This window comes from Nelumbo lutea, chromosome 1 (assembly GCF_056320005.1).
Source record: "Nelumbo lutea isolate HS-2025 chromosome 1, American lotus-T2T, whole genome shotgun sequence".
NCBI lineage: Eukaryota > Viridiplantae > Streptophyta > Magnoliopsida > Proteales > Nelumbonaceae > Nelumbo > Nelumbo lutea.
Window position 1 is genome coordinate 156,600,889 of NC_142684.1, and position 12,356 is coordinate 156,613,244.

The following is a 12,356-nucleotide window of genomic DNA, read 5'->3' on the forward strand; positions in this document are numbered from 1 at the left end:
TTGTTTTGTTTGCAAGCTAGTCAGCTGCAGAGTTTCCTTCATTGGGTCTTGACCTTTGTTTTGTTTGCAAGCTAGTCAGCTGCAGAGTTTCCTTCATTTTGGGTCTTGACCTTTGTTTTGTTTGCAAGCTAGTCAGCTGCAGAGTTTCCTTCATTTTGGGTCTGGATACTTCCAGGGCATTTAATTAATCACCAACAATGAGTCTCTTTAGAATTTAGGGGCGGCCACCAGTTAAGTCGTTCAAGAGTTATTCAAGCTCGGTTTGTGAAAAGTTCAGTTCAATTTTGTTTAAATCAAAATTTAAGTTGAATTCAAGTCTAATATATAGGATCGTTTATTAATCGAGTCAAGTTCAAGCCTGATAAAGCAAAACTTGTGAAACTTACGAGCATGATATTAAATAAATAAATTTTATTATATATATATATATATACAATTTTATTATATAAAAATATTTTTATTTTTTATAAAATAATAAATAATTTTTATAATGGATATGAATATGGATATGGATGACCTTCAACACTATACCCACTTGCTTTTATGGTGATTCATGGGAGAGTTTTAGATATTCAACCCGGCCCTAAGTGTCATGAGGGTGAGTCTAGATATTCCTGGAAAATTTGATGTATAGGTTTTAGAGTTTTTCTATTGTATTGATCCTTGACTTTGGACAATCGGACTAGAGTATGTAGCAGTTGGCACGCGTGCTTACGTTTAATTAACTAATAATTTAAGTATCTTGAAACTGGGATAACTGATAAGGTTTGTGCTTGTTGTTTAGATATATTGTAGTTCATAGATAACCGTCTTTCTATTTAAATACCATACCTCATGTCCTATTTTGCATTTTTTCTGTTTTATCAACCATAAGCCTGATTTGATCATTTTGGTCATCGCGATTTGCAGGTATTTTAAATTTAGGGGTCAATTCGAGCCGAGATTTATCAACTATTTGATTATCACGATTTGCAAGTAGTTGCTAATAGGAGTAGATTCGAGCCAAGCCGAGCTCGGCTCATTGAAATTGTATTAGGTTTGAGCTCGAGTTCGATTCAAGCTAAATATTTGAGTTAGAGTTGGGCTCAGTTTAAAGCTCGCAAGTTCGAGCTTGGCTTGGCTCGAGCTCGACCACAAGCTAATTTTTTCTAAAAATTAAAAATTATACATATAATAATATTTATTTTATTTTATATTCAAAAATTTAAGGATTATAAAAATTATTTAATATTATACATAAAAAATAAAAATATTATATATATAATAAAACTGATTTATTATATATATTTATATGTATGTATGTATGTATTATATTAGATTTTATTAGGCATGTGAGCCTCACGAGTCCAGCTTTATTGGGTTCGAGCTCGGTTCAATTAGCAAACGAGCATATATATTAGGCTTGAGTTCAGCTCGAAGCTCGGTTTAAAACAAGCTAAGCTGAGCTCGAAAAGCTCGTGAGAAGCTCTTAGATCATGGCCACCCCTATTTGCCACTCCACTCGATGTTCCCATAAGGAATCACTTGTATTGATGAGATAGGGCTTTAGACCTAGACTTGTGCCCATTTTAAGTTAGGCTTGGACATAAATTTAGGCCTGTGGGTTTAGGTTTGGGCCTAAAATATTGGGTCCAACCTTTTTTTTTTTGGATGGGCTCAAGCTTTCTCAAAAAAGCCTAGCCTAAGCCTGAGTTTGAGCTTGACTTGATAATATATATTAAATAATAAAAAACATATTTTGTTTAATATATATGTATATAAAATTTTTAAAATACTTTTTTACTGAATAAAAAAAGAAAAAAAATCTCTTTTCAAATTTCTGATTGGGCTTGGGCCCAGGCTTCGTACTTTTATATGAGGGTCGAATTCGACGGCGGTGGTGATGTTCTTGGTCTTGGCAGTGATCGCGAGACTATGCAGATTCTTCCCCTCTTCGGCTAGCAGGTCAGGAGGTCCTCGGCGGCTGGCTGGCTGGCACGTAAAATTCTGAGGGGTCAGCCCTATTGGATCTAACTAGGGCGTGGAGCCCGAGGTTACCAACGGGGCGGCTGCCCTAAGGGCGGCCTCCTACGGGACGCCCCACCTTGTCCAGCCTCTGCGCGAGGTTGTCAAGTCAGTCGAGGACCGCATGAAATTGGTCCATTGTGACCAAGTTCTGGGTGTTCCTGGTGTTTCTTTCCATATCAGCTAAAGCTTAGGAGTTAATTATTGAGTTTCTTAGAGTAAATTAAGGGAAGTTTTAGCGACATTCCCACAGACAATGCCAATTGTTTCTGCCTAGAATGGGCTAAGGGCAACACTATCATTTTGCTTCCGATTTGAGGAGTGGCTGAGTGGTTCGAGGCCTAGAGTGGTCGAGGATTGGTAGGCCGATCCTACAAGGAGCAAAGGAGAGATAATGTTAGAGGCCCCGGGTTGATACCCGAGGCAGAGACTCCGACAATCAAGTTAGTGTGGGTGCAATGCAAGGTGGATGAGACCTAAAGTGGAAACACTCAGACGAGGCCACGAGGGGAATTGGAGAGTTCTAGTTAGTCTTGAGTCTAGATTCCAGATGTTTACCTTGAGGGGGTTGCTCCCTATTTATACTTGAGAACCAAATGTTAACAAGAAAATAAGAACATGATAGCAAAGGAGAACCAAATGTAATAATGTGCCATCTCCTTTGTCGATAGGTTAGGCATGTCCTTGCAAATAAAAATCTGCCAATAACTCAAGTTGTGTTTGGTATGATTGTTGCTTCTGCTAGAAAATGTTTGGGGTTTATCAATACATATATTTGTTAAAATAGGCCACTGTTTACATAAAAAAAAATGTATTTCTATTTGGTACCATTGCCACTTCTTCATGAAACACCAAATTTGATGTTTCTTTTATTAATGTCAACACCAATTCAATGCATACATTTTTTAAGTGAAAGTGGTTATCTGATGTGATGTGTGACATGGGTGTCAAAGAAATTTTCAATATGTATAATTGGAACTTTGCAATTATAAGCACTTGATATGAAATTGGGTAGTTCAGTGCTTGTGAAAGTATAGGGGTACTTCGACCCTTATGCTCAGTTTGGAAAGAGTACAAATATAAATATGTACAGTACAAATACATATACGATAATGCAAAATATAAGATTTTGCACTCTACAAATTTATATTTATACTCTATCAAATCTAAGTCTTAATGGGATTGAATTCAAATTTGAATTTGGACAATGAGATACCGTTCAGAACCCTAATAAGAAATAGGATGTGCTACAATTCCATCTCTTATTCAAAATGAAACCTCTAATACACTAAATATATGGGGAGTCCTTATTCAAAGGGAAAAGCCAAAGTAATAGACTAATTAAGGAGATCATAGATGTATGCAACCCATAAATATGGTGAAGATTATGCGGATGCCAAAAGAATTTCTCTCCTGTGTTTGAAAAACACAAACATCTTCTCACGATCAGGCAGGTTCTCTTTGATCACACCCACTTGGTTGAAATTGTGAATCCATGCATACAAACGAGGGAAGGTATGAGCTTCCACCAACTTCACTCCTACTATATCCTCCATCACTCCCAACCAGCAAGCAACCCCACCAAAGGCCAAGTCAGCCAATCCAATTGTGTCACCACCAAAAAACTTCTTCTCTCCAAGCCCACCATATTCTTCTACCATTCTCAGCATTTCCAAGCATTCTTTCCTTGCCTTCTCTTGTTCTTCACCACGGGAACGGAAGAATGTCATAAAACATGCTCCCTACATAAGAATGGTTATTTGTACATGAGCCACCATTTTCTAAATAAATTCATCTTGTGAGCATGAATTTACCAGTGCAATTTGGGCGGGCTTGAGTCCGGATCTGCTCCTCACACCGATCTCATAGCATGTACCAGCCACAAAGATGTTTTCAATACATGTTGGGATGTGGCTGATGAGGTCAGTGTGAGGAGTGCTTTCTGTGAGAGCAGATCCCAATTAGGCAGGTGATGAGGGTGGATTTGTTAAAATTTGAAGGAGCCTGGTCCGAAAGTTAGGGGCATAACTTGGGCAGGCTCAATCCGAGCCTGGACCGACCCAGGCCAGAATTCTTCTCAGGATGGGTTTGGTCTCAAGAGTATGTCTTTTTATTTTTCATGATTTTTGGATTGGGCCCGGGCCTAGCTCATAGGTAGCCCAAACCTGATCTAACCCTATCCATACCTGAACCTATTTCCACTATATACATGCATTTATGCATATAAAGACATATATGTGCATATATACAAACATTTGTACACATGCATATGTATTTATATCAAATTTTAGTTTGGGTTAATTGACCAACCCAAACCCAGTCCAGGCCTGAATCAAACCCAAGTGCATCAAATTTAGACCCAATTCTTAGGGTTAAGCCTAGGTTAGACAAATTACGCTTGCCATCAGGCTCAGTCCGGACTAAGAACTTAGACCCAATTCTTAGGGTTGGGCCTCAGCTTAAAGCTGACGCAGCCCATCTGACTTGCACCCCTTAGTCTGGTTCAAATTTCTATTGCAAGGTGTATATTTGACTAAGAATCAGCTAATTAGTGCAAGCGGGGATTGAAAACTTGCATTTTCAATTGAACCCTTGTATTCGATTACAACTAAAAACAAGATCTTCAACTACTTATACTTTATACTTGCCTTATCCTCAGCAAATTTTGCCCAGAATCGTGCTGTGGCTCTCTCCTGTGCATCTTTGGGTAGTAATGGATGCTCCGGCCATGTCTCGTCGATGTATTCCAGGATAATCATCGACTCTGCAACTGGTTTTCCATTGTGAACAAGCACAGGGATCTTCTTGTGAACTGGGTTATACTTCAAAAGCAATTCACTCTTGTTGGATAGATCTTATTCTATGTATTCGTACTCTATCCCCTTCGATTTCAGAGCCCAAATGACTCTGTAAAGAAATGGGCTAGGCCAAGCTCCCAACAACTTCACTTCTCCCATTTTAAGATATCTTGAGCTGGATATGGATGGCCTTCTAGTTCACTACAGCATTGCTTTATAGGGATTCATGGGGTTGTTTTTTCTTGTGTTCCAAGCTTCTTTCTTGAAGCTTTCTCTGATTGTCAAATTTTCTTTTCAAAGTTTGGTGTGATCGATTTTTGAATGTGGGCCTAGTTGATCTTGGAGTATTAAATTTGATGTAAATAAATAGTTGGAAATTGATGTTGATTTTTGACTGTGGATTAGAACAAATGGGCGCAGGTTATAATATATTGACGAGATCGAGTTTCTTTACACTGTGATTAGAGTAAGTAAAGGAAGATGCTTACCCAGTCCCTGACGTCTGTTGAGGCAGACGTCTTCCAGAGCAGTTTAATTACATGAGAGGAATAACTAAGACTAGAGAGCGGGAGAGACCTGACAGAGCTAAGTAGGAGAGCTCCCAGGGTAGGAGCCAGAGAAGTCTTCATTTTGGGTCTTGACTTTTGTTTTGTTTGCAAGCTAGTCAGCTGCAGAGTTTCCTTCATTTTGGGTCTTGACCTTTGTTTTGTTTGCAAGCTAGTCAGCTGCAGAGTTTCCTTCATTTCGGGTCTGGACACTTCCAGGGCATTTAATTAATCACCAACAATGAATCTCCTTAGAATTTAGGGGTGTCCACCAGTTAAGCCTTTCATGAGTTATTCAAGTTCGGTTCAATTTTGCTTAAATCAAATTTTAAGTCGAATTCGAATCTAATATATAGCATCGTTTACTAATCGAGTCAAGTTCAAGCCTGATAAATCTCAACTCGTGAAACTCACGATCCTGATATTAAATAAATAATTTTTATTATATATACATATATACATATATACATATAATAAATAACTTTTATAATGGATATGGATATAGATATGGATGACCTTCAACACTATACCCACTTGCTTTTATGGTGTTTCATGGGAGAGTTTTCTTGCTTGGACCCTAAGCTTCTTTATTCACAAACTTTTTCCTTAAGTTTCTCTTTTAATTTATGAATTGTTGACAAAGTCTGTGTAGAAAACCATTCAACCCGGCCCAAAGTGTCATGACAGTGAGTCTAGATCTTCCTGTAAAATTTGATGTATAGGTTTTTGAGTTTTTCTATTGTATAGGTTTGTGCTTATTGTTTAGATAGATTGTAGTTCATAGATAAACGTCTTTCTATTTAAATACCATACCTCAGGTCCTATTTTGCATTTTTTTCTGTTTTGTCAACCATAAGCATGATTTGCTCATTTTGGTCATCACGATTTGCAGGTATTTTAAATTTAGGGGTCAATTCGAGCCAAGCTTTATCAATCATAAGCCTAATTTGATCATTTTGGTCATCATGATTTAGTTGCCAATAGGGGTAGATTCGAGCCAAGCTGAGCTCGGCTCACTGAAGGTTCGAGCTCGAGTTTGATTCGAGCTAGATACTTGAGTTTGAGCTCGGCTTGGTTCAAAGCTCGCAAGTTCGAGCATGGTTAGACTCAAGCTTGACTACAAGTTAATTTTTTCTAAAAAAATAAAAATTATACATATAATAATATTTATTTTATTTTATATACAAAAATTTAAGAATTATAAAAATTATTTACTATTATAAAATATAAAAATATTATTTATATAATAAAATTGATTTATTATATATATGTATGTATGTATTATATTAGACTTGATTAGGCTAGCGAGCCTCACAAGTCGAGCTTTATTGGGCTCGAGCTCGGCTCAATTAGCAAACGAGCATATATATCATGCTCGAGTTCAGCTCGAAGCTCAGTTTAAAACAAGCTGAGCTGAGCTCGAAAAGCTCGTGAGAAGCTCTTGGATCATGGCCATCCCTATTTGCCACTCCACTCGATGTTCCCATAAGGAATCACTTGTATCGATGAGATATGGCTTTAGACCTAGACTTGTGCCTATTTTAAGTTAGGCTTGGACATAAATTTAGGCCTGTGGGTTCAGGTTTGGGCCTAAAATATTAGGTCCAACCTTTTTTTTTTTTTGGATGGCTCAGGCTTTCTCAAAAAAGCCCAGCCTAAGCCTGAGTTTGAGCTCGACTTGATAATATATATTAAATAATAAAAAACATAGTTTGTTTAATAAATATATATACAATATTTAAAATACTTTTTTATTGAATAAAAAAAGAAGAAAAATATTTGTTTTCAAATTTCTGATTGGACTTCGGCCCAGGCTTTGGACTTTTATATAAGGATCGGGTTTGGCGGTGGTGGTGATGTTCTTGGTCTTGGCGATGATTGCAACACTATGCAGATTCTTCCCCTCTTCGGCTAGGAGGTCAGGAGGTCTTCGATGGTTGGCTGGCACGTCGGCTATTGTCGGACTTTGAGGGGTCGGCCCTGTTGGATCTGACTGGGCCGATGGCCAATGAGTCCAGAGACACGCACTCATCATGGTGCCCCAGGTTACCAACGGGGTGGCTGCCCTGAGGGGTAGCCTCCTACCGGACGCCCCACCTCATCTAGCCTCTACGCGAGGTTGTCAAGCCAATTGAGGACCACTTGAAATTGGTCCATCGTGACCAAGTTCTCAGTGTTCCGGGTGTTTCTTTCCATATCAGTTGAAGCTTAGGAGTTAATTCTTGAGTTTCTTAGAGTAAATTAAGGGAAGTCTTAGCAACGTTTCCATAGATGACGCCAACTGTTAGACAGTGTATGCCCTTAGCTCCAATCAGATTGATGTACTTATTGTCATTTATTGTAAATGAATAAAGTGCACAATTGATTCATGTTATTATAGTGTGTTTCTGTGTAATACCCTTAAACTAGACACTTATGATACTCGTGTTAGTTTAGAATCTTCACAGCCATTGGATAGATTTGAGAAGATTTATTCTGCCAAGGCTGACACTGATGTGACACCAAGTTGGTTGGGGTGGCTTGTCTCAGCTGCCAGGGTGGGACATGAGGTACATGTAGTGTGGGTTTTCTTGAAACCCTGAACCGGACCAAATTCAAGTATTGCCCTGGATCTTGGAGATAGATGGGCAAAACTGAAATGTTACACATGATCTCTAGAGTCGATTATGGTACTGCACTAGGTGTCGGATTGGACTGTCTTTAATATGCCAATCAGTGAGATCCTTTATCGGGTCAAAACCTGGGTATGTTGGGATAGTCTGAGAATTCACCTGAATGGGTGATCATAATGATAGGATCAACCCCTTTGTCGAACAAAGTGAATGATTGGAGAATGCACTCTCTCCGATGGAAACCTAAACTACTGATAGTGGATTTTAAATGTGTTTGAAATTTGGTTTTGCAAAATATATTTATATAGAGATATACTTATATATTATGGTTTCAAATTGTTTGCAAAAAGGATTTAATTCCCGGGATCCATGTGAGTAGAAAGTGTAACATTGTACCTTGCAGTCGAGGGAGAGGTCATCTCTTGTTGGGCAATGTTTGATCATTATGGGCTAAGAGGTTAAGTTTAAGGCCATTGAGAATAATACCTGATGGGCTAATCTTACATCTGCCCACAGTCCTTGGGTTTTCACAAGATGGCTTGACCCAATGACCACTTAGTGTAAGTGTTGGGCCCATTAAGAGCCCATGGTAATGGACTCAAGGGTTCACTGCCCATAATAGTGAATCCAGCCAAGCCTTGTAACAAATGCTAGGCTAAACCCATGTGGTTGATGTGTAGATCGATGCTAGGGTCCCATGCCATACAAAGAGAACCAAACTAGCCAGCACTTAAAGGGTAAAGTAAGCAATATGACTTAATGGGCCTAAAGCCCATTTCGAACTGGGCTTAAAAAGTTCAATTAAATTGGGTCATTCTAGGTTTATAATCTGGCTGGGATTAGCAATTGGATAAGATAAGTCTTATCAACTTGAGAGTCCAGATCTAATACAAGATTTAGATTAGGAAATCCCATTCCTAATCAGATTAGGAAGTTGATCTTGAAAAGATTATAAATATGGGGCGAATTCCACAGAAAATACACAATTCTCTCTGTAGTCTTTTCGCTCCCTCAGCTCTTGGCGCCATCCCAGTTCGATCTCCACCTATTAGAGTGATCAAGAATTGTTCTTGATATTGTTTTTTGGTGAAGAAACAATCAAAAATTGTGCTCACACCACCCTACTCGATTCTTGGTGAAGAATCCCAGGTTCTTGCTGAAGAACCGTTCTTGCTAATCCTATCTCAACATACGTTGTGTCATCTTCAGTGGAAACGGATTTGGTATTCTCTTTGGGCGTGAAAACCTACATTGTGAGTTCATTTTACTTCGTATCAGGTATATCCCTCACTTCCCTTTTGGTTTCAGATCTGGCCTGGTTTTGATTCAAGAACGAACCTTGAAAATACAGTTTTCTAAATTAGGGAATATGATTCCCAGATGGGAGAGAAAGAAATTTTTTGAAATTTCGCCCAACATTCCTGTAGGGTTCGGCCATCCATATGATGGATCTCCCATCCCTTCACAATTTGCTTTCGAGCCAAGGAGTGGCTGAGTGGTTCAAGGCCTAGAGTGGCCGAGGGTTGATAGGCCGGTCCTACGAGGAGCAAAGGAGAGAGAATGTTAGAGGCCCCGAGTTGATACCCGAGGCGGAGACTCCGACAATCAAGTTAGTGTGGGTGCAATACAAGGTGGACGAGGCCTGAGATGGGAACACTTAGACGAGGCCACAAGGGGAATTAGAGAGTTATAGGTAGTTTTGAGTCTAGATTCCAGATGTTTACCTGGAGAGGGTTGCTCCCTATTTATACTTGAGACCGTCTGGAGGTAGGTGGTCAAATATTGTTTCAAACAAATTAGTGTTGTGGCTCTCTCTTGTGCATCTTTGGGTAGTAATGGATGCTCCGGCCATGTCTCGTTGATGTATTCCAGGATAATCATCAACTCTGCAACTGGTTTTCCATTGTGAACAAGCACAGGGATCTTCTTGGGAACTGGGTTATACTTCAAAAGCAATTCACTCTTGTTGGATAGATCTTCTTCTATGTATTCGTACTCTATCCCCTTCGATTTCACAGCCCAAATGACTCTGTAAAGAAATGGGCTAGGCCAAGCTCCCAACAACTTCACTTCTCCCATTTTAAGATATCTTGAGCTGGATATGGATGGCCTTCTAGTTCACTACAGCATTGCTTTATAGTGAGCTGGATATGGACTAGGCCGGTCCTACAAGGAGCAAAGGTGAGAGAATGTTAGAGGCCCTGGCTTGATACCCGAGGCGGAGACTCCGATAGTCAAGTTAGTGTGGGTGCAATACAAGGTGGACGAGGCCTGAGGTGGTAACACTTAGACGAGGCCACAGGGGGAAGTAGAGACTTCTAGGTAGTTTTGAGTCTAGATTCCAGATGTTTACCTTGAGAAGGATGCTCCCTATTTATACTTGAAACCGCCTGGAAGTAGGTGGGCTTGGACGGTCAGGATGCAGTCCTTTCCTAAAGGCCGCCACATGCAGCCATGCCATTGGTTCCAGATCGCACGTTTGGAAAGACAATGATCTCTCTGCCTCCACCTCCCAGTTCCATCCGAAGCATTGATGTGGGTAGGGAAATGGTGTCACAATCAGCCAAGGCAATGGGTGACGGAGTTTGGAAAGAAAAACATTAGCTATTCATAAATAACTGAAGCACAAATCAAAAAAGAGAGAGAGAAGCAGTATTGGTCCAAGATGAACAAATTTAAATCCTTTAGAACCTTAAAAGAGGAAAAGAGGAAGATATAACAAGTAGTAAGGGAAAAAAGGCTAAACCCTTTGTGCCTCCCGTGTGCTTTTATGACATAGTATAGATTGGAAAACAGCAGCTAGTTAAGAACTGGGGTGAAGTAGGCATCGTCCTGTCTCTCCGAGCTGTACTCCCCAGCCCAGCCCCTGTTACATATCGGACTGTAAGCATCTTGTTCTGAGGGAATGGCAGATCTCGAAATTTGTAGTCCTTATACTATCCGATACAACACGTATCTACAGACTCCTCATCTTGAATAACAATGTAACCCGAATTGGGTCTTTGAGGTGGAGGCAGAGAGAGGGAACTGGGAGGCTGCTGTATAGTGAAAGATGCCTTGTTCACATACATTATGTCTTCAATCCAATGATCTCCTAACCTTTACGGAATTGTCTCATTAAGTAGAGGATAAGGCAATCTGATTAAGTGAATGATGGAAAATTTGACAAGTAACCCATTAGCTTCTAGCCAACGTTGGTGTCTCTGCAACTACGAAACTCAGATCATTCACCTGCAAGCAATGGAAAACAGAGGAAATCGGGAAGAAGAAAGGGGAAAGGGAAGAAGAGAGATCGGGAGAGAGAGAGAGGGGAAGGACTTGGAAGTCCGTTGCCGCTACAACAGCTATCGCTACTATTGTTCGTGTATCATGAGGTTGGGGAAGATGAACAATCTTTTTCTCCGAATAGTTATTACAAAGGTAATATAGGGATTAAAAAATATTGAAACAGCAGAAGACTAAGGAAAAGGGGTCTTAATCGCAAAATAAAGTATAGGGGGTCTTTATGACAGACCCCATAATACAGGAGGTCTTTATAATTTACCCTATAAAAAATAACACCAAAAAAAATCTGCTTAGCTGAGATAGAGACAGAAAGATTGATCTGGTTGGAGATCCATACGGGTAAAGATCAACAAATTCAATCAGGTTTAATTTGTAATTTGATTTGAATTTCAATGGGCTACACATGCCCAATTAACATCATAAAAAATAATCGGACAAAATATAAAAACCTCTCTTTAGGTTTCTAGCAATCATAATAACCTTTCCAGAGTTTTACTTTAACAAAAACCTCCCTTCTAATTTCACAAAAGCCTGTCGTTACCTCCCTTCTATCTTTATAACGAAAACTTCAAAGTTATGAAATTACTCTTGCAATTTATTAAAGTATCTTTTAATATAATTCAAAATGTCAGATTTATCCTTTAGGCTTCGTTACACTTAACGTTTTTTTTAGAGGAAAATTAATTTATTCTTTTCAATTTTATTTGGGAGATTTTTTAATTAAAAAAAATCTTTTGAGAATATTTTAATAAAGTTTTATATAAATTAATAAATATAAGAGTAAAATAGCTGCTTTTGAAAAACTAATGCATTTGGCTAACATTTTTGGTGCAAGACAACAATAAAAGCGAGGTAACTGCTGGTTTTTCAAGGTGGTTTTGTGAAAATGAAACCTCAGGGGTGATTGTCAGAAATCTCAGGGAGGTATACCCAAAATCATAAAGGAGAGGGGTTATTGGGATTTGAGTGCCTGACATTTCAGGCTCGCCACGTGGTAACCAATTTAGCCACCTCAGACCACGTGTAATTCCCATGAGGATGCCTGCTGTACATGCAAGTGTTCGCAGCAGATCCCGAGTGGCTTTGACGTCTGAACAAGTGGCTTCCCAACA

General features: G+C 39.2%; 1 protein-coding gene across 1 annotated transcript; it reads right to left on the minus strand.

The window, feature by feature from the left end:
- Window positions 1-3,249: 3,249 nt before the first annotated feature.
- LOC148878592 (putative glutathione S-transferase) lies at window positions 3,250-4,989 on the minus strand. Its single transcript, XM_088957021.1, has 2 exons — window positions 4,653-4,989; window positions 3,250-3,746 (listed from the first exon to the last, which is right to left on the minus strand). The coding sequence occupies exons 1-2, from the start codon at window positions 4,761-4,763 to the stop codon at window positions 3,390-3,392; spliced, it is 468 nt and encodes a 155-aa protein (XP_088813147.1). The 5' UTR covers window positions 4,764-4,989; the 3' UTR covers window positions 3,250-3,389.
- Between the last annotated feature and the right edge of the window lie 7,367 nt (window positions 4,990-12,356).

Excerpts from the sequence above, each read along its gene's own strand:
- LOC148878592 (XM_088957021.1), bottom strand. The coding sequence starts at position 4,763 with ATGATTATCCTGGAATACATCGACGAGACATGGCCGGAGCATCCATTA. Across the intron at positions 3,747-4,652 it reads CAAAATTTGCTGAGGATAAG|GGAGCATGTTTTATGACATT; the intron begins GCAAGTATAAAG and ends ATTCTTATGTAG.